Raw genomic sequence first — 24,387 nt, forward strand, 5'->3', positions numbered from 1 at the left:
CGCGATTGGTCGAAATCCTACTGTTACTGTTACGAAAAAGTGTGTGTCCGGGGCCTTATCGGTACGCTATCATATAGTCTATCTTTGTCAACATCGCTATTCGAGATACGAGTTCTTTAATGATGAATAGTTTTAGATAACGCTAGGAACCGTCAGGGAGAATCTTGAAAAACGTTTAAAGGGTGGTTAAGATACGTTGGAAAAAACTGGAACATTTTTCCGATGCTGATATATATACATATATATATGTATAATAGTATCCACGATATACCTACAATAAGCGTAGCTTTGCGTTTTCGGAATGCATACGTGCGTTATCGTAGCGAGCGAGGACGAGAAGCACGAGGAGTTGTAATATGAATCAGCCAGCAGCGAGTAGGTGTCGGATGTCGACGCCGAGGCAGGCCGCGAGGACGAGAAACAAAAAGAGGCGAAGTCGAATTCGAACAGCGAGCGAGTTACAACGTGATCTGCCGGTTGGTGTCTGTAACAGCGTATTACCGTTGACACCTTCCCCGTCTGTGTAGAATTCTTCAAATTGTGTGTAAATAGAACTTTATCCATTCTTATTATTTAAACTGATTCAAGATTGTAGATATTGTAATATTACATCAAATATCTCACGTACGCGAGTGTTTTGTCATCGCCCAAGGACGTAAGAATACCTGGACGGAGCGTAAGCTAGGACTACCTCTTTTAAACGCGGGGAGTGAAGCCTAAGAGGTGAGAGATCTATCATCGGCTGCATTCGGGGAGCGCGCTATTAGCGTTATTTGCTTATATAGTCTATCCTTGTTTTACACCTAATGAGCGATAAAGATAGAATGATGCGATAGCGCTCCTAATGAGCGATAAAGATAGAATGATGCGCAATAGCGCTAATAGCGTGCTCACCGAATGCAGCTATCGTATCTCAGATTTAGCGTCTACTTTCATGTCGCGCGGTATCACTCGACTAGAGACAAGGCCTGTTCGTTTTACCTGCACTTCTTGTGTCCAATGTAAAAAGAAAAAGAGAAAAAATGAACCGTGCAAAAGAAGTTCAGTGAAAACAAATAGGCCTATTGCAACGATCACATTCCGTGAAATTATGCCGCCATGTATCGATATGTTTACAAATATATTCGTTGCACGAAAAAATAACGTGATTACGTAAAGTGATTAACCCTCCGTGGTCACACCTATTTTTTCAAACAAGGAAGCAGTCACTCTGGGTCATTTTGACCCGAGACGAACTTTGATCGTTCGCCATTTGACCATTTATATCAAATATAATCCACCGATAATGTTGAAAAAATTCTCGAATGCACTTGCCTTATTGCTAAATTGATTGCTATAAAAAAAAGTGCCTCAGAAATTTTTAACATATAAAAAAAAATTCGCGAAAAATTTGTTTTTTTAACGGTCTCTACCTATAGAGGATACTTTAAACTCTTGTAGATGGCGGACCAAGCTTCATTTTAAGCTAGGTATTTAGCTGATATTTAGATCCAAAAAAGGTTGGGTCAAATTGACCCAGTGTGACCACGGAGGGTTAATAGTGGTTAATATAGTGATTATTAGTATAATGATTATTAGTATTAATATAGTGTATATAAGAGCAAGAGCAAGAGACGTGAGTACGCGTTATCCTGAGGCATCCCGAGCGCAGAACGAGAAAAAAGAAGCGAAAGAAAGTGTGACTGTAAGTAGGAGAGAGGAAAAAGGGTGAGTGAAGAAGGCCGAGTAAATGAAATAAAGTAAAATTATTTTACAGACGTAGAGAGGAGATAAGAGGAGGAAGGTGTGTCGGCCACGGTGTGACGGAGGAAGGGAGAAGAGGAAGCAGCGCAAGCTGAAAAAACGACGAGAGGGTGGTGCAAGGGGAAGAAGAAGAGAAGGTGGAGAGAAAGCAGCAGAAAGGAGAGAGGGGAGATGGAGTGGTCGGAGGACCTAGTTAGGGTGTTAAATAGGATAGGGGATGAGTTAGGGAGGATTAGAAGGGTTATGGAGAGAAAGGAAAGGGGGTCGGAAGGAAAGGAGAGTGTCGAGGAGAAAAAGCGGAAGGATGATGGAAAGAAGAGCGAGTCGGGAAGCAAGATGGAAGAGGAAGAGAGAAGTATCAACGGGGAGGAGTTGTGGAAGAAGGTGATGAAGAGAGAGGAGAGGAGACGGAGAGGGGAGGAGGCGGACGAGGTTGCGAGAGAAGGGAGGGGGAGACAGAGGATGGAAAGTAGAGACGCAAGGAGGAAGGAAGAAGATGGGTTAGGAGAGGGAGAGAGAGGAGAGGAAGGAAGAATGGTGGAGGTGCTACCCGGAAGTGAGGAAGAATGGAGGGAGTGGTGCTGGGAAGAAAGAGAGAAGAGAAAGGATGAGAAGGAGATGAGGGAAGGGGTAAAGGAAAAGGAAGAAGGAGTGGGGAACAAAACGTGGCAGACAGGGGAAAGAATTAGGAGATGGGTGGAGGAAGAGATGGCAAGAAGAAGAGTAGGGTTAGCGGGGCCGAGGAAGAAGGTGGATTCAGGTGATAAAGGTGAGCGGAGGGAGGTGGAGGAAGTTGAGAAGGAAGGGTGGAGGGTAGTAGGTAGGAAGGGTGGAGTAGGAGAGGGGGAGAAGAAAGCCAGTCAAGTAGGAGAAAAAAGGGGATTGGGGGGGAGTGAGGAGAAGATGTCTATTGGGCGGGAAGAAGAAAGGGAAGTGGATAGAAGGGAGGAGGACGAGACGGAGAAGACAAGGAGATTGAGGGAGAAAGTGAAGAGGATGGAGGAGGAGAGGGAGCAAAAGGAGAAAAGAAGGAGAAATGTGATTTGGAGGGGGCTGGATGGGAGGGACTCGGGAGAAAGGAGGTGTTTTATGGAATGGGCGACGGAGAATGTAATGGGAAGGATGCCGAGGATAAGACGGGTATGGGAAAGGAGAGGGGAAGGAGGGAAGGAGGTGGTGTTGGTGGAGATGGAGGATGAAAAGGAGAGGGCTGAGTTACTTGAGAAGTATTGGGAATTTAGGCAGAGGTGGGGGATAGGTGTTGATGAAGACCTCACTATGGAGGAGAGAAGGATGAAGTGGAGAATTATGGAGAAGGCGAGGGTAGAAAAGGAAAAAGGCAGGGGGGTTAGGACAGACAATAGAAGAATTTGGGTTGAGGGAAAGGAGATTTTCTGGAATGAAGAAAAAGAGAAATGGGAAGAGAGATAGGGAGCAAGGGCTGGAGGGGGGGAGGGAGGTAGGCTAATCGGATGTTTACAGAGAAAAAAGAGGAGTGGGCGATGGAGCAGTCTGAGGGGGCAGGTGAGGAGTTAGAGAGATGAGATGCGGAGTGCGGGAGAGAGGAGAAAGGAGCAGGCTGGAGGAAAGAAGACAGGAGGCGAAGAGGAAGAGGAGAGGCTCAGGCGGAGGATGCGGAGTTGAGGGGAGAGAGAGGGAGTGGGAAGGGTTGGAAGAGATGGAGGGCGGGGATGGGGTCTGTGAGGGTGGGAGGGTAACAGACTGTAAAGGGTCGCTTACGGCCAGGTCGGGAATAGGGGTGTTGTGCATTATGTAAGAGGTTTGGGTACGCTTCTCACAAAAACGCCTTGTAAACCCTACTAGGACATGCATACAATAAATTCATCTATCTGTCTATAGTGTATATAACATGCCGGCGTCGCCACCATCTTACATATCTCATTCGTTTCAATAGACAATTCATTCCCCTTACCCTTTGTGCTTCATCCCCGCAGCATTACGCTTTGTCTAGGTGTTCTTACGTCCATGTCACCATCCGACTAATTAGTGGCCGGCAGATTAGTGACGCTTGTTGAAGTAAATTAATTAGTCAGATTTATCACCATGACGAAGGAATTAAAAATGACAAAATTGATTCGGAGAATAATTTTTATATAATCGCCACATTCAAAGAGTATCGCGTTACAGCAAAAAGAAATATAAATACATATATTAACCGAATGATCAGGAAAGAAAACTCCACAATATAATGACGTCTTTCATCAATATTGAAATTGTATATTTTATAAAGCATAAATCTTAATTAAGAAAAATAACATTGTATAAAAATTCCGAGAACTGTAATGCCGTGTCAATTAAACATATATTTCTTTTTCCTATGCAGAATATTTTAAATAGAAATTTTACGTAAATAAATAAATAATCACGTTTGTATGCATTAAATATTAAAATAAAAAGGCCAATAAACGAACAACATTATATTGCTCCTTTATTGACCATTTTAGTACAAGTTTTATATTTCCAAATTGTTCGAAAGCACGCGGTAGCGCGAGAAAGCGCGAGGTAGAAGACGACCACAAAAAAAGGGGACAAGTACAGAATTGAAAAATAAAACAAATATATTCGAAAATGTCTATAATGTACAGTTATTTACAGTTCTTTTCCTTTTAGCCAAGGAAGCCGTGAAGCGCGCACAGAAGCTACGGCGAGAGACGCGGCGAAAGCGTGTTCGAAACGCGGAATAGCGAAAAGCGGTGTGCAAAGCGGCGTACGCAAAGCGGTTTTTTTATGATCTGCGAGCGAAATCGGTTCCGCGGCGCAGCGGCGGTCCTTTTAACACCTCCGAGGCAAAACTCCCTCCCTGCAGATTTCCCAGAATTTCGGGAGGGTGATTGGCCGTCGGAGTCTCGCGTCATGGAGCTGACGTCACCGGTTTCACGTGGCGACTCGACGGGGTCGTCACCTGTTTTCGAGTGCTTTGTGTAATGTGTATAGCATGGATCGTTCCTTTGTTCTAGCGTTGTTGTTTGACTTTATTATCGATAACAATGTTAAAGTTTCTAGAAAGCTAATCCTGAAAGATCCATGCTATACCGAATAGTCCCGTGACAATTCTTGAGCGGCATTTCACGCGAATATTAATTTACTGCAAGCGTGCATGTGCTGACATGCAGCCGAACGCGACTTCGTTGCGATGCTAAGTTTTGCGATCTCAAACACAAATTTACATCATTATGTATACAATATGTTTGAAAGTTACAAAAAAGCAGAAAGGTTGCAAAAGAATGAGAATACCATATGCTTTGTTTAAAAATGTTTATATATACAATATTTCCAGTCATGTATTTAGTTTGATAAGAAAGATAAGAAAATATGCATGACTTATGATTAATTGCGTAATTTAAGTTATACTATTACAGCTTAAGAGCTTGCGGTGTTTAGCGCATAACAATATTTTTTTTTTAATAAATACCCCAAGTAGCAGACAGTCGTCATAATGACGTGATTCTAACGTCATATTATGACGTATGTTACGTCATTTATTCCTAAAGTTTAACGTAAAAATGACGTATTTTTCACGGTCCTAAGTCACATCCCAACGACGTCATTTTCTGACGTTTTATTGACGGCAAAAATAGGTCTAATGTACGACATACCGGTTTCTAGAAATGTTTTTTATGAAATTAAAATTTTAAAATGTCTACTTGATAAACGTTTACAAAAAAATGTTTTTTTTCTTTATTTAAAAAAAAAAAGCTTTTTTAACTGTTTCGTTACATGCCATGTGCGTATAGCCGCTCTCAAGGCCGTCACCCATCCTAGCACAGTACCGCGTCCGAGTCGCTTGACTTCGATGATCCAGTGGACAGTGACGATCTTCTCACCCTGATGTTTCCTTATTAACTGTACTTGTCTATAACAGGTACATCTTTAAAGTGTTCAAAAATCTTGTAATGATATCTTTTTGATAGTTATAACACTGCATGAAATAGTTGTCATAAAACTATAATTACACACGCAACTAGATCCACTTATACCATAAATTCACCACGTCGTTCATAAAGTTATGAAACACTTTATAAATGTAGGAATATTCCTGTGAAAAATACTGTGAAAAATGTCATTTTTACGTTAAACTTTAGGAATAAATGACGTAACATGCGTCATAAAATGACGTAAGAATCACGTCATTATGACGACTGTCTGCTACCTGGGTAGTCAATTAAACGTCTATATAATGTCATTTTACAAAGTCTTTTTGACGTATTAAAACATGACGTTAAATATACGTCACATAATCGACGAATGACGTTACTGACCAATTATGACCAAATATTGACGTCAAAATGACGAGTGCTTGCTACCTGGGACTTTTTATATAATTAGTGGCTGTTTATATAACTACTCGAACATTAATCAAACTGTTTAAAATTTTGGTAACAATTGTTCGAGATCACGAATGCTCGAGATCACGAATGTTCTTGAATATTCTTATTCTTAATTAGTCGACAGTGTCATGGAGTCACGTCGGAAGTGTAACACGATATTTATCCAGCGAATCGCCGCTTATCTGTTTCGCGCTCGCGTCTTCAGACTTATTCTCCGTACGATGTCGAGTCACTCTAATTCTCCGGCACGGTCTTTTCGACGATCGATTCTCTAATTACAAAGATAACTGGCTATCTGCATCTTTGGTATTTCAGTTCGATTCTTTGGCTCGTGTGGGTATAAAAACCCATAGAACTTACGGCGCGTCGCCATTCGTCAACAGTGTGTGTGTCAGTAGGTCAAGATCTGTCATCGGTCGATTTGCGATGGTGAGTTTTTATACACGCGCGGGATATCCGACACGACAAGCGAGAAAGTGTCAATAGAGAATTTATTTAAAACGCCCGCGTTTCTGAGTTTAGTTAAATCCGAATACATTTCTAAATTATGTTACTCTTTAATTTCGTCATTTTAGTTGTTAAAATAAACTATCGTGTTACTTCAAGCTTCGGTGTCAGTGGTCTCTCACCCACTATCCCTTCCTCACTCACACGCGCGCAAACACGTTCAATTTTCTTTTATTTGAAAGTACACGGAAAGAACGGTTTTGCTGAAGTACCTAAAAATTTAGCTAGATACAATTTTATTGCACCATCAAAATAATTATAGTAGGTCGCTAAAGTATGATGATAATGCTGTAAAAAATTTTGACATTTTAGCAATCGGTTTGAGTGTTCTACATAATTACTTTGATGGTCCAACAAAATTATTTTCAGATCTGTATCTAGTTAAAATTTTAGATACTTCAGTAAAACCGTTCTTTCCATGTACACATGTAGATGAGGGAGGGGCTTCTCCGCATAAAAAAACTAATCTAATTCTAAGCTTATTTTTAAAAACTTGAAATTAAAATTCGAAATAAGGCAAATATTGATCATAATTTTTTTTTACTATTTTTCCCGTGTTTCTCGCCAAAATGCCTCCAAAAACCACAAAGTTATTGTAATCGTCTTAAGCCTAACATCAAATATCGATAAAAAATAAATTTAAAACTGAAAACTCGCCTCAGTAAACAAAACTTCTTTAATGAGATCAGAAAATATTGAAGCATACTGTCCGTCGTTGAGATATCGTCATGATCCTAGCATTATAATGACGATAAAGACAAAAATAATTAACAAGTGCTCTTCTTTCAGTAACATGCCTTCCTACAAGCTGATTTCTTTCTCCAATGGTGGCTCCATAGAATTGGCCGAGCCAATTCGATTTTTGTTCATCTATGCTGGAATCCAATTCGATGATGAACGTTACGATAGCAAAAATTGGATATTCTTTTGGCTCTTTAATTCGAGTAGGTACAGCTAATTAATATTAATATTATAGTATATGTCTCTGTTAGTGATTGCCTATCGTGTACTTAATCCGGCTTGTTCACTCCTGAAATTAGTTTTACGAATAGTTGATGTGGCAAAAATATAGTTTTTACATTATCTTCTGGAGTGCCGACTGACATGTACTTCTTTATTCTTAAACATAAATTATTTCGACGTAAACAGTATGCCACATTTTATATGTAATGTGACATTAATTTCTTCATTTAGCTTTTTTTGTAAACGACAGAACTGGAAATAAGTTATCTCTCTCGATAATAGAACCTTCCATTTCTTATTACGTATTGTAATGTTCTGTATAGAACAATCGATATTGCTAGGTAAATCCACAATGCGTTGTATTCTCATCTAATGAAAAACATACTGTCGTTTTATTGATGCTTCAACGTAAGTAGATTTCTTCGTTGATGTAAGGAAATCATTTCTGTGTCGTCTAAGTTAGCTAATCAATTGTCGAACTACCATAAGATTTAAGAGACATTACCATTCAGTATTATAAAGCTATATAAAAGGCTGAAGAGCATTTTAATGAATTGTATAGCAGAAGAATAAAATTTGTCATAGAAATAAAAATTAAGATTTGTATTGCCAAACTCAGACTTAGAAATGTAATTGTATTTATTTTTAATTGTGTAATTATTAATCGTCAAAACTCTTTAATGTATGCATATAAACAATTGCTATAGGTATAAATTCCAATTTTTGTAGATTTGAATTAATAATAATCCAGATATGCTTTCTCTATAAACTTTATTCAATGTTAACAGCATCTTGTATTCCTGTGCCTTAATATAATTTTTCAGCTACCGCCATACGGCAATACGGCAAAGCCGTGCTTGAAGTAGACGGAAAGAAGATCGATCAGTCCGTAGCTGTTGGCCGTTACTTGGCGAAGCAATGTGGTCTCGCTGGCAAGAATGATTGGGAGTTTTTGGAAATTGATGCGACTGTCGACACCATACACGAATTACGTGCCAGTGAGTAGATAATGGGAGCTTTCCAGCAACCGACACAAGTCGACACAAGTGTCATTTTGTCTCTATTAATCATTGCCAAAAAAGAAAGATAGAACGACGTTTGTGTCGACTTGTGTCGCTTATTGGAAAGCTCCCAATATTCTGCTTATGCTATATTTTTCCGATTACTTTATTTACCAGGAGCGGAAATTTACTTTTAAAACATATTTGGATTACAACATTAATATAGGTTCACATTTCGATAATGCGAACAGATTTATTCCGAAATGATGATATACATATATAGGGAAGAAATAGATTTTTCTACATTCGCGTTATAAATTCGATCTACTGAATTCTCATTATATCTTATTTGCCTTATATTTTTTAATTGCATTTAGATATCTTTGCTTATTATTACTTCGAGGGTACCTATGCGGGTACCTTACATAACGAGCAGGACATGCAGAACATGATGCAGAATAAATATGCGAAACTTTAAAGCTGCCAAGGAAACGGCGCCTTATTATTTGGAGCGTTTGGACGCTCAGAGGTGAAGAAGAATGGCGGTTACTTTGTCGGCGGTACTCTGACGTGGGCCGATCTCACTTTCGTCGCTCTTTTGCGCCACTTGAACGGCATAATGAATGAGGACATCGTCGAGAAGTATGAGAACCTGAAACAACTGCAAAAGAAGGTTGAGGAAATCCCGGATATCGAGAACTGGATCGAAAATCGTCCGCCGACTATCTATCCCACTTGGCATAATAGCTTGTTATATCGCTGAAGTATTGAAATGTTTGGAAATGGTGCAGAAATATTTCATTAACATTTTATACATAACTGTGCATCTAAAATATTTCAGAAATGTACGTGCATTATGTTTTTTATAATATTGCATTAACAATTAATATTTCTGAAATCTTTCAGAAAGATGTTTACAATATTTGTAAGTTTCTGCAATATTGCAAAAAAATGTAGCAAATGCAATATTTTAGGAATATTTTTAAAACATTATAAAAGTAATATTACGTTTACATTGCATGAATAATATTTCTGAAAGATTGCGTAGGTAGGGGAGACTGGGGCTATTTGTCTACGGGGGCTATGTGTCCACAGTACTGCTATCTCAAGTTTTAAGAGACATATGTCTCTACCACTGTAACAAGTATTTGAAAAATTCCCTACGTAAGAGATTTAAATGTTGTTTGTTTTTTTGCGATGCCTCTCGCAGACGCTATATACGTTAAAAGAAAAGTGAAAACAATATTATTCACATTTTTCGACGGTCGAAAAATTTGCTGTGCGACAGTAGTTTAACTCAAATTAAAGTAAGTAATTCATAATATTATCAATTAATATATAGTTGTCAGGTGTGAGAAGCGTCAAATCTTAATTTCGCATAATCTAAAATTGGCAACATGTTGAAGACTGAAAAACGTGGTCGGGGCTATCTGTCCTATTTTTGCTGGAGCAATGTGCCCACACTTCAATGACGCATTGTTCTTTTATTAATAGATAATGCTGCGTAACTACAAAAAAAAGACTGTCCTTAAGACGGATAAGGTAAACATATCTAATAAAATTATACTTAGAGCGATTAAAAGAATAAAAATCGTGCGAGAATTTTTTCGTAAAAACAGCGTTAGACTTTGGAATAAATGTTCGGGCTCTCACTCGCTACTGTAAAAAAGTGACCTACGAGCAGTTACTTGATCCTGCGATTCAAGAATCGTCACTAAATTTTTATTTTAAAAATACACGTCAAGTTAAATATATGAGTTTGTCTTAAATTATTAAGTATTTTCTATTTCAAACGCTGCCGAAGATAAAGTAAAGGTCCCAAATACAAAAAAAGATTAAAGAATTGAGTAGACAAAAGAAACTCATCATATTGATTTTGCAACGGACTCAAAATCAGTTTGATGCCATCGTACATAAAGAATAGTCAGCTCTACGCAGGAATCCTGTTAAAAATCAACAAAGTGCCTACTACCGCTCTGACTCCAACGACTAGACAGTTTTTTTTAATATTATATATTAATAATAAATAATATTATAAATAAGTATAAATATTAATATAAATAATGTGTTTTTTACTATGTGGATAGATAGCTTCTCGAATGTGGACAAATAGTTGCCACATTGCAACGGCAAAATGAGAATGTCGAAAGCGATAGGAAGACAAAGAAATACAGAAATTTAACAGTCAAACTTACTACTAAATTCCTGTACTGATTCAGTCGTGATTGTTACGAAATATATTAAACGCGTTTTCTATCTTTTATGAAATTCGCTAAATTATAAGTCGAATTTGGCCATTCTTATCATTTCAGATTTTAATTTGTATGACTAAATGAAGCCTATAAATATCATGATATGACCTCAACGATATTTCTTGTACAAAAGCATTTTGTAGTCACCATTTGGCTAATTAGCAGCCGCAAAGTAGTAGCGAACTTGTGGGCGGATTAATTAATCGTTCTGTCATCATGGCGATACAATAATGACTATGAGATCAATTCAGAGAATGATTGGAAGAAATTGTAATAGTGTTCGGAGTTTATATGAATCATATAAGTATACATTAAATAAAAAGTTTAATATATTTCTATATAAAGCGTCATTATATATAATGTGTTTTATGCATAATAAACACATTTAAATGGCTTGTTGAGAAAATATTTAAAAATTGACTGTGAGTAATTGTATCATGCAAGTTGAAAAAGAATGAATATCGTATACACTAATATATCTAAAAATTCCTATAAATTTTTTTTCAATTATATGTATTTGCTTTTATAGCAAGAGATAAGAACATTGAATTTGGGTGACGATTACACCTTATCATGCAACATAACTGCATTTATGCTTTTATAGACTATTTGCGTTGCAGTGTATAGCAAGTAACTGTATGTAACAATTTTATTTAAATATTGTAATGAACTGTATTTAACAAATAATAATTTTAAATATCGCATGTGTTTAATTTGTTTAAATAAAAATGCAAGTCATTTCTCTCTCTCTCTCTCTCTCTCTCTCTCTCTCTCTCTCTATTTATTTTTGCTTCGCCTTCAATATCCTTCAGGATACCGTTACTAGTGCAAATTACATTTATAGCGTTTTTCATTGGTAGAACTGGTGCGCACTCAGTGCACATTAAAGTTGTACATACACTGATTTAATCTCTAATATTTAAAGTAAAATGCAAATATTTCGACTGATAAAATTCCTAATACATATTTTACTAATTAGTACAATAAAGAATATTGAGGATTTCGTGACTCGTTTATATGTGTATTAAACATACACTTTACGTTGATTTGTGTACAAGTGCACTTTAATGTGCACTAAGTGCGCACCAGTTCTGCCAATGAAAAGCGCTATTAGTCTGAAATATCGCGTGTATGTGATAATTTTTAAATATATGAGTAATAGTAATTTTTGAATCATATCTATGTTTACACATAAAATTGCGGATGGATATTTCCAGATTAGGAGCGAATTAAGTGAACTCTATATCAGACTTTAACTTATCGAATTCAATATCCTTCAAACGCAAGTTAAATTTAATATAAGAAATATCGAACACATGATAATTCTCAAAAATATGGGTGTGGTAATTTTTGGGCAATATCTGTCTTATTTGGATATAAAATTGTAGACTCATACTTCCAGATTTTCGTCCCTATTTAATGATGCATTATATAGTCTATCTTTGTCAGCATCACTACTCAAAATACGGGTTGATAATGAATAGTTGTCAGATAAGGGTGCATCCCCATGGAGAAAGAAATAGCGGAATGGAATTAAAACGGAATTCCTTTGATTGGCTAATATCCCATTTTGAGAGCTTCCACCTGGAGATTAGCCAATCAGAGCAATTCCGTCTTGGTTCCATTCCGCTATTTCTTTCTCCATGAGGATGCAGTCTTACGCTCAGATTAACTCTCTTACGGTCAACGTGACGCTACAAATGCTTCGAAGCAATCCACTTCTCTTTTCTTTCAATGAAGAAAAAAAGAGAAGAAGGAAAGCATTTGTAGCGTCACGTTGACCGTAGCCTAATAGTGTGTTTCTTCTAGAGATCGAAAGTGAGCCACGTCACAACGACGAAGTGGGGATATCTCATAGTGGAAGGAAATATTTCCTTCCACCATGGGATATCTGTTGATAGGAAGATAAATAAAAGAGGAGTTCAGTTCGCCGCAAGATCTGCCGGTTGGTGACTGTATTAACAGCGTATTACCGTTGACACCTTTTCCGTCTGTGTAGAATTCTTCAAATTGTATATAAGTAGAACTTACCCACTTATATTATTCAAACTAATTCAAGATTGTAAGATATTGAAATTACATCAAATATTTCACGTAAGAGAGTTTTGTGGTTATCGCCCGACTAATTAGTGGCCGGCAGATTCGTGACGCTTTATGGAAGCGAATTAATTAGTTATAGATTTGTCACCATGATGAAGCATTAAAAACGACAAAATTGATTCGGATAATTAATTTGGTACAATCGCCGCATTCAAAGAGTATCACGTTACAGCAAAAAGTATAATTCGGAAAGGAAACTCAATAATGACGTGTTTCATCAATATCGAAATTGTGTATTTTATAAAGCATAATAAATCCTATAATTAATAAAAATGACATTGTATAAAAATTCCGAGAACTGTAATGTCATGCCAATTTAATATACAGGGTGTCCGAAAAATCGCTTACTCCACTTCGAGAGGTGATTCGGGACCTAAAAACAAGCAAAAAAGTTCATACAAACGTAGGTCCGGAAATGAGCCGTTTCCGAGTTATAGCCACTTTTATATTCAAAAATCGTAATTTAGAATCCGCTTGGCATCCCTCTTTCTTAATTATTTCTTAAATTAAAAATTTTTATTTTTAAATATTTTTAATTTTTTTAATTTTTTTATTTTTTTTTAATTTTTCAACATTTCTAAATACGATTACATTATTTTTAAAAGAAATCAGTTGTTTTCACGATTACTTGAAATCAGTTGTTTTCACGCCTATTCAAAATCAGTAAGTAAATCACGGCTTTTCAATAAGTTTCAAATTATTATTTAACAACACCTTACTTTTAGGTTGTCTAATCTAATCTTTCCGTATTCATCAACGGATCGTTTAAGTTTTAATGAATTAGCTGATATGCATCTTATGTATGGTCTTGTTCAAAATAATGCTGCCGAGGCAAGAAGATTATACATCCAGTCGTTTCCAAATCGAAATGTACCGGGAATAGCGTCTTTTCGAAATGTAGACAAAAACTTGAGAGAATTTGGTAATTGTAATTAAAAAAAATTGAAAATAAAAATTTACTATTTTTGAACATAAAAATGGCTATAACTCGGAAACGGCTCATTTCCGGACCTATGTTTGTATGAATTTTTTTGCTTGTTTTTGAGTCCCGAATCACCTCCCGAAGTGGAGTAGGCGATTTTTCGGACACCCTGTATATTTCTTTTTTTTATGCAGAATATTTTAAATAAAAATTTTATTTAAATAAATAAATATAATCACGCTCGTATGCATCAAATACTAAAATGAAAAAGGCTAATAAACGAGCAATATTATTGCTCCTTTATTGGCCTTTGTCATATTAGTAGAAGTTCTACATTTCCAGATTTACATCATTATGTACAATCTGTTTGAAAGTTGCAAAAAAAAGCAAAAAAGTTGCATAACAATGAGAATACTATATGCTATATTTAAAAATGTTTATATGTGCAATATTTCCAGTCATGTATTTATTTGATAAGAAAGATAAGAAAGATAAGAAAATATGACTTGTAACGATTGCGTAAGGTAACTTATACTATTATAGATCAGAGTTTGCGGTGTTTTGCATATAACAATTTTTTTTTAATAAATGGTTTTATATAATCAGTAGCTTTTCAAACTTTTTTTTATCAAACTGTTTAAAATTGATGACAATTTTAATCCAAATCCAATTTCAATTTTAAATTAAATGATCAAATATAATACCGATCATGATTGGTTTTAAAGTCTGGTTTAAATTTTGATTTACGTATATTTAATAAAACCTAGAATTAAATATCAATAAAAAATAAATTTAAAGGGGCAATGACCTCGCCATTGCAACAGTTCAGGCTTAGCCCTGACCTGTGGTCTTGGCCGGTTACCCCTGGTGTTGCTGGGGCAGGTAGTTGGATACAACTTCCAACTACGGCCTTGACAAGGAAGGAACAGGTGTTCATCGAACGAGTCTGGAAAGCATTCGTTGTTAACTTCGAACGCGCACATAAGCGTGAACTTTCCAATATTCGACCAGCTAAGATCTTCGCTGGTTGGCTCATCAAGTGTGGTCATAATCAGGCGTATATTGCACAACAGATGAAGTTACTCTCTCTGTTCTATCGTCACCTCGCGTGCGGTACTCAATCTACAGTGCGACCCGAATTGCCAAGTGCCTTTATAAAATGGCTTCGAGGTCACGTTTGCTGTAAAGAACAGTACGCACATTTGGCAAGTATAGCAAGGTGAAAGCTTATCTCAGTAACTAAAACTATAGTTTAAAAAGATCGAAAAATATTGGAGCATATTACCGTTGAGATATCCTCATCATCCTAGCATTATAATGACGATAAAGACAAAAATAATTAACAAGTGCTCTTCTTTCAGCTACCTGCCTTCCTACAAGCTGATTTATGCTCCCGTCACAGCATTGGGCGAGCCAATTCGATTCCTATACAGTTATGCTGGCATCGAATTTGTGGATGAACGTTTCAATGAAGAAGATTGTCCAAAACTAAAACCGAGTATGTGTACAACTGATTTAATAACACATGTCGTTGTTAGCGATCACCTGTCGCGAACTAATAGAGCTCGATCATTCCTGAAATCTGATTTACGTACGGTTGACGTGGCAAAAAATAATTTTTACATTAACTTCTGGAGCGCCGACTGAATCGTTGTCACATTCTCCTTTATTTCTACTGGACATAAATTATTTTGATGTAGGGATAATGCCATATTTTATACATAATAAGACATTCATTTTTTCATTTAGCTTTCTTGTAAACGACAGAACTGAAAATAAATGTTATCTCTCTCGAAAAAAAACTTTTATTTCTTATTACGTATATACGTATTGCGATGTTTTGTACCGGAAAATTGATATTGTTATGTAAATGCAATGCGTTGTATTCTCATTTAACGAAAAGCATACTGTCGTTTCAGTGCATGGTTTAATGGTAAATAGATTTTCTTGTTGATGGTAAGGAAATCAATTTCGTGTCGTTCAAGTTAGCCAATTAATTATCGAAATACCATAAGATTTGAGAGACAAAAAATCTTCCCTTCAAAACATCATAAAGCTATATAAAAGGCCGCAGAGCTTTTTTATAAATTATATAGCAGAAAAAAATTTGTCATAGAAATGAAAATTAAGATTTGTATTATCAAACTCAGACTTAGAAATGTAATTGCACTTATCTTTAATTGTGCGTGTAATTATTAATCGTCAAAACTCTTAATGTATGCATATAAACATCAATTACTGTATAGGTATAAATTCCAATTTTTGTAAATTTAAATTAATAATAATCTAAATGATTTTTCTATAAACCTTATTCAATTTTAACAGCATCTTGTATTCATGTAGCTTAATATAATTTTTCAGCTATGCCATTCGGCAAGGTACCCGTGCTTGAAGTAGACGGAAAGAAGATCGATCAGTCCGTAGCTATTTGCCGTTACTTGGCGAAGCAATGTGGTCTTGCCGGCAAAAACGATTGGAAGTCTCTGGAAATTGATGCGACCGTCGACACCATACACGATTTACGTGTCAGTGAGTAAATAACAACTGCTCACGCTATATTTTTACGATTACTTTATTTACCAGGCCCGGATATTTACTTTTAAGACAGATTTGAATCACAACATTAATAGATTCACATTTCGACAATGCGAACAGATTTATTCCGAAATAATGATATACAGAGGAGAAATAAGTTTTTCTACATTCGTGTTATAAATTCGATCTACTGAAGTAATTAAATGTCATTATCTTATTTGTCTTATCATATTCTTTTGCTTGCATTAGATATCGCTGGTTTCTACTATGAGAGTAACGAACAGGTTAAAGAAGAGAAACTTAAAGCTGCCAAAGAGACGGTGCCGTATTATTTGGAACGTTTGGACGCTCAGGTGAAGAAAAATGGTGGTTATTTTGTCGGTACTCTGACGTGGGTCGATATCACTTTCGTCGCTCTTTTGGACTACTTGAACTACATGATGAATGAGGACATCGTCGAGAAGTATGAGAAACTGAAACAACTACAAAAGAAGGTTGAGGAATTACCGGCCATCAAGAGCTGGATCAAGAAACGTCCGTCGACCATGTTTCAGAAATAATTTGGATAATTTCATAAAGTAATGGTTTATTTTTCGACAAAATTATAATTATTATTCGTTGACGTTTGATTTGAATAAAATATTGATTTCCTCTTTTCGGGAAATCAAGTTTATATTCATGTACGGCAAGCATGTATAAGAGATTCAGAAAATACGCAATGGAGATACAAGTGTATATTTTATCAATCGTTGAAGGCTTGTTGCATGTATCGTCACATATGGCATCAAGGCGCTCTGCTAAGCTTTATCTTCAGTCGGAAGTTTTGAAACCGTATAGTCATTGACCGATGACATTTAAACGTGTATTTGAAAAATATACACAAATATTGCTTGAGTATCTTGCGTGTTTTGCGTTATCTAAAAATGGATAACCAGAACGAGCATTTTCGGCATATTATGCTTTTTTATTTTAAACAAGGCAAAAACGCGGCTAAAACCTGTAAAAAGATTTGTGCAGTATATGGTGAGGATGCCGTAAAAGAACGCGTATGCCAAAAGTGGTTTGCGAGATTTCGTTGCGGACATTTTTCCGTCAAAGACAAACCACGCTCAGGGCACGTATTATGGAACTTTTCGGAATGGATTCCGATCGGAATTATTCCGTTTTCCCTAGAAAAGACAATAAAAATCTAAAAAATAACTGAACAATTCCGATCGGAATCCATTCCGAAAAGTTTCATAATACGTGCCCAGGCCGACCAAATAAAATCGATAACGACAAATTGAAGGCGATGATCGACTCCAATCCACACTGACACTACACGACGCGGGAAATTGCAGACGTTTTCCTAATATCGAAATCGAGCGTGGAAAATTGTCTGCATCAACTTGGATACGTTAGCCGTCTCGATGTTTGGGTTCCACCCGAACTGAGCGCAGCTCATTTAATCCAACGCATTTCTATTAGCGATTCACTCGGAAAATGTGAGAAAAGCGACCAAATTGAGAGCATAATCTTGCTCGGGTGAAGTCCTGCCTTTGAAGCGTATGGTAACTGGCGATGAAAAATGGATTGTCTACAATAACATCACGCGCAAAAGTTCGTAGGGGCAGCGTAGCGAACCGCCACAAATCGCTTCAAAGGCAGGACTTCACCCGAGCAAGATTATGCTCTCAATTTGGTGGGATTGGAAAGGTGTTGTGTACGAGCTACTTCCGAAGAACAGAACAATCAATTCAGATGTTTACTGTAGTCAGCTGGATAAATTAAATGCAGCGATCCACGAGAAGCGTCCAGAATTGGTGAATCGTAGAGGCGTCGTCTTTCACCATGATAACGCTAGGCCGCACACATCTCTACAACAAACCCGGCAAAAATTATTGGCGCTAGGCTGGGATGTCTTACCACATCCTTCGTATTCTCCAGACATTGCACCATCAGATTATCATCTGTTCCGCTCCCTTCAAAATTCCTTGAATTTGGAAAGCACCTCGTTTCTGAAGAAGCTGTCAAACAACACTTGGATGGCAAAAGATAATAGATAACAACGGCCAATACATAATTGATTAAAGTTATTACCTTCTATAAAAATTATCATCGAACATTTATAAGTAAAAAACCGCACGGACTTATTGGCCAACCCAAATAATTCGTCGATATTCTTATAATCTAAAATAACGTAAAATCATCGAAAAATTACATGATAGATATTTAACGGATAGTTTTAAGATACATTAGAAAAATTGGAAGTGGCTTTTCGACGCTTTTACAATATTCTTTTTGATTGCCTCTTCAGGATATTTCTGTTTGCTTACCTCTGTAGCAAAATTTCCTGGAGATAGGAAATAAGCCAAATTGCAACGGCAAAATGAGAATGTCGAAAGCGATAGGAAGACAAAGAAATACAGAAATTTAACAGTCAAACTTACTACTAAATCTCTGTACTGATTTGGTCGTGATTGTTACGAAAATAGGTATATTAAACGCGTTTTCTATTTATCATGAAATTCGCTAAATTATAAGTCGAATTTGGCCATTCTTATCACTTCAGATTTTAATTTGTATGACTAAATGTAACCTATAACTAAATAAATATCATGATATGACCTCAACGATATTTCTTGCACAAAAGCATTTTGTAGTCACCATTTGGCTAATTAGGAGCCGCAAAGTAGTAGCGAACTTGTGGGCGGATTAATTAATCGTTCTGTCATCATGGCGATACAATAATGACTATGAGATCAATTCAGAGAATGATTCGAAGAAATTGTAATAGTGTTTGGAGTTTATATGAATCATGTAAGTATACATTAAATAAAATGTTTAATATATTTTTATATAAAGCGTCACTATATATATAATGTGTTTTATGCATAATAAACACACTTAAATAGCTTGTTGAGAAAATATTTAAAAATCGACTGTGAGTAATTGGATCATCGCATGCAAGTTGAAAAAGAATGAATATCGTATACACTAATATATCTAAAAATTACTATAAAATTTTTTTTAATTATATATTTATTCGCTCTTATAGCAAGAGATAAGAACATTAAACTTTTGTGACGATTACACTTTATCATGCAATATAACTGCATTTATGCTTTTATAGAATATTTGCGTTGCGGTGTATAGCAATAAGTAACTGTATGTAACAATTTTATTTAAATATTTTAATGAAATGTATTTAAGAAATAATAATTTTAAATATCGCATGTATTTAAAATTATGTTTAAAAGTATGTTAATTTGTTTAAATAAAAATGCAAATCTCTCTCTCTATTTATTTTTGCTTCGCCTTCAATATCCTTCAGGATACCGTTACTAGTGCAAATTACATTTAGTCTGAAGTCTGAAATATCGCGTGTATGTGATAATTTTTAAATATATGATTAATAGTAATTTTTGAATTATATCTATGTTTACACATAAAATTGCGGATGGATATTTCCAGATTAAGAACGAATTAAGTGAACTATATATCAGACTTTATCTTATCGAATTCAATATCCTTCAAACGCAAGTTAAATTTAATATAAAAAATATCGAACACATGATAATTCTCAAAAATATGGGTGTAATAATTTTTGGGCAATATCTGTTTTTGCATATAAAATTGTAGACTCATACTTCCAGATTTTCGTCCCTATTTAATAGTGCAGTATATAGTCTACCTTTATCAGCATCACAACTCAAAATATAGGTTGATAATGAATAGTTGTCAGATAACGCTCAGATTAACTCTCTAGTGAGTTTTTTCGAGAGATCGAAAGTGAGCTACGTCACAACGACGAAGAGGGGATATCTCTTGATAGGAAGATGAATAAAAGAGGAATTCAGTTCGCCCGCAAGAACTGCGGGTTGGTGACTGTAACAGCGTATTACCGTTGACACCTGTTCCGTCTGTGTAGAATTCTTCAAATTGTAAGTAGAACTTACCCACTTATATTATTCAAACTGTTTCAAGATTGTAAGATATTGTAATATTACATCAAATATCTCACGTAAGAGAATTTTGTAGTTACCGCCCGATTAATTAGTGGCCGGCAGATGCGTGATGCTTTGTGGAAGCGAATTAATTAGTTACATATTTATCACCATGACGAAGCATTAAAAACGACAAAATTGATTCGGATAATTAATTTGGTATAATCGCCGCATTCAAAGAGTATCACGTTACAGCAAAAAGTATAATTCGGAAAGGAAACTCAATAATGACGTGTTTCATCAATATCGAAATTGTGTATTTTATAAAGCATAATAAATCCTATAATTAATAAAGTAACTATGTATAAAAATTCCGAGAACTGTAATGTCATGCCAATTAAACATATATTTCTTTTTCTTATGCAGAAAATTTTGCTCCAAAATTGTCTCAACGAATGTCAACGAACGTCAAAAGTCGTGGCTCGATATAGGTTTACTATGTTTGCAAGCAAATTAACTTTGTCGATCTTACGATCAGCTAAATGTAATTTGACAAGTATTCGGCAAATGAGTGCTGCAATTAATACCGACTGCGTAAAATCTCTATTGTACAAAGAATACGGCGAACCTGTTGAAATTCTTCAAGTAATGACGCAAACGATGGAACAACCAGCGGGCGATCAAGTATCTGTAAAATGGTTACTATCCCCGGTGAATCCAGCCAATATAAATACGATAAAAAAAATATCCTAGCAGGCCTCCTCTACCAGCGGTACCGGGAAATGAAGGAGTTGGAGAAATAGTTGCGGTTGGCTCTAATGTTAAAGATTTGCATGTTGGAGACAGGGTGGTGTCAAATATAAATAGAAATTTTATGTAAATAGATAAATATAATCACGCTCGTATGTATCAAATACTAAAATGAAAAAGGCCAATAAAGGAGCAACATTATTGCTCCTTTATTGGCCTTTGCCATTTTAGTAGAAGTTCTACATTTCCAGATTTACATCATACAATCTGTTTGAAAGTTGCAAAAAGAAAAAGCAAAAAGGTTGCATAACAATGAGAATACTATATGCTATATTTAAAAATGTTTATATGTGCAATATTTCTAGTTATGTATTTAGTTTGATAAGAAAGATAAGAAAATATGACTTGTAACGATTACGTATAAGGTAACTTATACTATTACAGATTAAGAGTTTGCGGTGTTTAGCATATAACAATTTTTTTTAAAATAAATGGTTTTTTTATAGTCAGTAGCTTTTTATAATTATACTCGGACTTTTATCAAACTGTTTAAAATTGATGACAATTTTAATCCAAATCCAAACTTCAATTTTAAATTAAATGATCAAATATAATACCGATCAAGATTGGTTTTAAAGTCTGTGGTTTAAATTTTGATTCACGTATATTTAATAAAGCCTAGAATTAAATATCGATAAAAAATAAATTTAAAGCTAAAAGTTCATCTCAGTAACTAAAACTAGTTTAAAGAAATCAAAAAAATATTGGAGCATATTATCTACCGTTGAGATATCCTCATGATCCTAGCATTATAATGACGATAAAGACAAAAATAATTAACAAGTGCTCTTCTTTCAGCAGCATGCCTTCCTACAAGCTGATTTATTTTCCCGTCACAGCATTGGGCGAGCCAATTCGATTCCTATTCAGTTATGCTGGCATCAAATTTGTGGATGAACGTTTCAATGAGGAAGATTGGCCAAAACTAAAACTCAGTATGTACAACTAATTTAATAACACATGTCGCTGTTAGCGATCACCTGTCGCGAACTAATAGAGCTCGATAATTCCTGAAATCTGGTTTACGTACAGGAGTTGACGTGGCAAAAAAATAGTTTTTACATTAACTTCTGGAGCGCCGACTGAATCGTTGTAACATTCTCCTTTATTTCTACTAGACATAAATTATTTTGATGTAGGGATTATGCCACATTTAATACATAATAAGACATTCATTTTTTCATTTAGCTTTCTTGTAAACGACAGAACTGGAAATAAATGTTAGCTCTCTCTAAAAGAACCTTCCATTTCTCATTACGTACATACGTATTGCGATATATTGTACAGGAAAATTGATATTGTTATGTAAATGCAATTCGTTGTATTCTCACTTAACGAAAAGCATATTGTCATTTCATTGCATGGTTTAATGGTAAATAGATTTCCTCCGTTGATGTAAGGAAATCAATTTCGTGTCGTTCAAGTTAGTCAATCAATTATCGAAATACCATAAGATTTGAGAGACAAAAGATCTTCCCTTCAAAACATCATAAAGCTATATAAATGGCTGCAGAGCTTTTTTATGAGTTATATAGCAGAAAAAAATTTGTCATAGAAATAAAAATTAAGATTTGTATTATCAAACTCAGACTTAGAAATGTAAATGTGCGCTTATCTTTAATTGTGTGTAATTATTTTTAAACGTCAAAACTCTTGATGTATGCATATAAACAATTACTGTAGGTATAAATTCCAATTTTTGTAGATTTAAATTAACAATAATCTAAATGGATTTTCTATAAACATTATTCAATTTTAACAGCATCTTGTATTCATGTGCCTTAATATAATTTTTCAGCTATGCCATTCGGCAAGGTGCCCGTGCTTGAAGTAGACGGAAAGAAGATCGATCAGTCCGTAGCTATTTGCCGTTACTTAGCGAAGCAATGTGGTCTTGCCGGAAAAAACAATTGGGAGTCTCTAGAAATCGATGCGACCGTTGACACCATACACGATTTACGTGCCAGTGAGTAGATAACATACTGCTTACGCTATATTTTTCCGATTACTTTATTTACCAGGAGCGGTGATTTACTTTTGAAACAGATTTGAACCACAACATTAATAAGTTCACATTTTGATAATGCGAACGAATTTATTTTAAAATAATGATATATATACAAGGAAGAAATAGGTTTTTCTACATTCGCGTTATAAATTCGATTTACTGAAATAATCGAATGTTATTATCTTATTTGTCTTATCATTCTTTTGCTTGCATTAGATATCGCTGGTTTCCACTATGAAAGTAACAAACAAGCTAAAGAAGAGAAACTTAAAGCTGCCAAAGAGACGGTGCCGTATTATTTGGAGCGTTTGGACGCTCAGGTGAAGAAGAATGGCGGTTACTTTGTCGGCGGTACTCTGACGTGGGCCGATCTCACTTTCGTCGGTCTTTTGGACTACTTGAACCACATGATGAATGAGGAAATCGTCGAGAAGTATGAGAACCTGAAACAACTACAAAAGAAGGTTGAGGAATTACCGACTATCAAGAGCTGGATCAAGAAACGTCCGTCGACTATGTATCAGAATTAATTTGGATAGTTTCATAAAGTAATGATTTATTTTTCGACAAAATTATTATTATTATTATTTGTTGACGTTTGATTTAAATAAAGTATTGATATTCTCTTTTCGGAAAATCAAGTTTATATTCATGTACGGCAAGCATGTATAAGAGATTCAGGAAATACGCATTGGAGATACAAGTGTATATTTTATCAATCGTTGAAGGCTTGTTGCATGTATCGTCACATGAGAAAAATTTTATTATGCTGTATCTAATTAAAGCTTGAACTATTCTTTTTATTGTGTAATTTTGTACCTCAATAAATCGCTACTTTTATAATTATTTTTTGTTGATTTTTCTTTTCTTTTTCGTATTCACAAAGCTTACTTTTTCATTCATTAATCAAAATTCGTCGATATTCTTTTAATCTAAAATAACGTAAAATCATCGAAAGATTACATATTTAACGATAAATATTTAACGGATAGTTAAGATACATTAGAAAAATTGGAAGTGGCTTTTCAACGCTTTTAAAATATTATTTTTGATTGCCCCTTCAAAATATTTCTGTTTGCTTACCTCTGTAGCAAATTTTCCTGGAGATAAGAAATAAATCAAATTGCAAAATAAGAATGTCGAAAGCGATAGAAAGACAAAGAAATACAGAAATTTAACAGTCGAACTTACTACTAAATTCCTGTACTGATTCGGTCGTGATTGTTACGAAAATATGTTAAACGCATTTTCTATTTTTTGTGAAATTCGCT

The 24,387-nt window shown here is 35.3% G+C and overlaps 3 protein-coding genes and 1 pseudogene across 5 annotated transcripts; all 4 read left to right on the forward strand.

Annotated features, from left to right (window-relative positions):
• The first annotated feature begins 447 nt into the window (after positions 1 to 447).
• Positions 448 to 9,387, forward strand: LOC112461696 (annotated as a pseudogene).
• On the forward strand, positions 2,278 to 3,174 carry LOC112461692 (golgin subfamily A member 6-like protein 22). The gene has a single exon (XM_025027030.1). It carries the CDS (start codon positions 2,278 to 2,280, stop codon positions 3,172 to 3,174), a length of 897 nt encoding a protein of 298 aa, XP_024882798.1.
• Positions 9,388 to 14,640: 5,253 nt separating the features above from the next.
• On the forward strand, positions 14,641 to 17,463 carry LOC112461693 (glutathione S-transferase-like). Its single transcript, XM_025027031.1, has 4 exons — positions 14,641 to 15,056; positions 15,199 to 15,335; positions 16,199 to 16,366; positions 16,622 to 17,463. Exons 1-4 carry the CDS (start codon positions 14,641 to 14,643, stop codon positions 16,930 to 16,932), a joined length of 1,032 nt encoding a protein of 343 aa, XP_024882799.1. The 3' UTR covers positions 16,933 to 17,463.
• Positions 17,464 to 20,215: 2,752 nt separating this feature from the next.
• On the forward strand, positions 20,216 to 23,962 carry LOC112461694 (glutathione S-transferase-like). 3 transcript variants are annotated; one of them, XM_025027033.1, is made up of 4 exons: positions 20,216 to 20,295; positions 21,907 to 22,043; positions 22,907 to 23,074; positions 23,333 to 23,962. In XM_025027033.1, the coding sequence occupies exons 2-4, from the start codon at positions 21,911 to 21,913 to the stop codon at positions 23,644 to 23,646; spliced, it is 615 nt and encodes a 204-aa protein (XP_024882801.1). In that variant the 5' UTR covers positions 20,216 to 20,295; positions 21,907 to 21,910; the 3' UTR covers positions 23,647 to 23,962. The 3 variants fall into 3 exon arrangements, with proteins under 3 accessions (XP_024882801.1, XP_024882802.1, XP_024882800.1); XM_025027034.1 differs by having other exon boundaries at positions 20,228 to 20,295; positions 21,910 to 22,043; XM_025027032.1 differs by lacking the exon at positions 20,216 to 20,295 and adding an exon at positions 20,738 to 20,996 and having other exon boundaries at positions 21,910 to 22,043.
• Positions 23,963 to 24,387: the final 425 nt, after the last annotated feature.

The sequence above is a fragment of the Temnothorax curvispinosus genome, unplaced genomic scaffold (assembly GCF_003070985.1).
Source record: "Temnothorax curvispinosus isolate PA1 unplaced genomic scaffold, ASM307098v1 QBEX01011630.1, whole genome shotgun sequence".
Taxonomy (NCBI): domain Eukaryota; kingdom Metazoa; phylum Arthropoda; class Insecta; order Hymenoptera; family Formicidae; genus Temnothorax; species Temnothorax curvispinosus.

Bases quoted from the DNA above. Each gene is read 5' to 3' on its own strand.
- LOC112461693 (XM_025027031.1), top strand. From the start codon at position 14,641: ATGACCTCGCCATTGCAACAGTTCAGGCTTAGCCCTGACCTGTGGTCT. The intron at 15,336-16,198 runs GTATGTGTACAA...ATAATTTTTCAG, and splicing joins TTGTCCAAAACTAAAACCGA to CTATGCCATTCGGCAAGGTA. The intron at 16,367-16,621 runs GTGAGTAAATAA...TGCTTGCATTAG, and splicing joins CATACACGATTTACGTGTCA to ATATCGCTGGTTTCTACTAT.
- LOC112461692 (XM_025027030.1), top strand. From the start codon at position 2,278: ATGGTGGAGGTGCTACCCGGAAGTGAGGAAGAATGGAGGGAGTGGTGC.
- LOC112461694 (XM_025027032.1), top strand. From the start codon at position 20,797: ATGTTTGCAAGCAAATTAACTTTGTCGATCTTACGATCAGCTAAATGT. The intron at 22,044-22,906 runs GTATGTACAACT...ATAATTTTTCAG, and splicing joins TTGGCCAAAACTAAAACTCA to CTATGCCATTCGGCAAGGTG. The intron at 23,075-23,332 runs GTGAGTAGATAA...TGCTTGCATTAG, and splicing joins CATACACGATTTACGTGCCA to ATATCGCTGGTTTCCACTAT.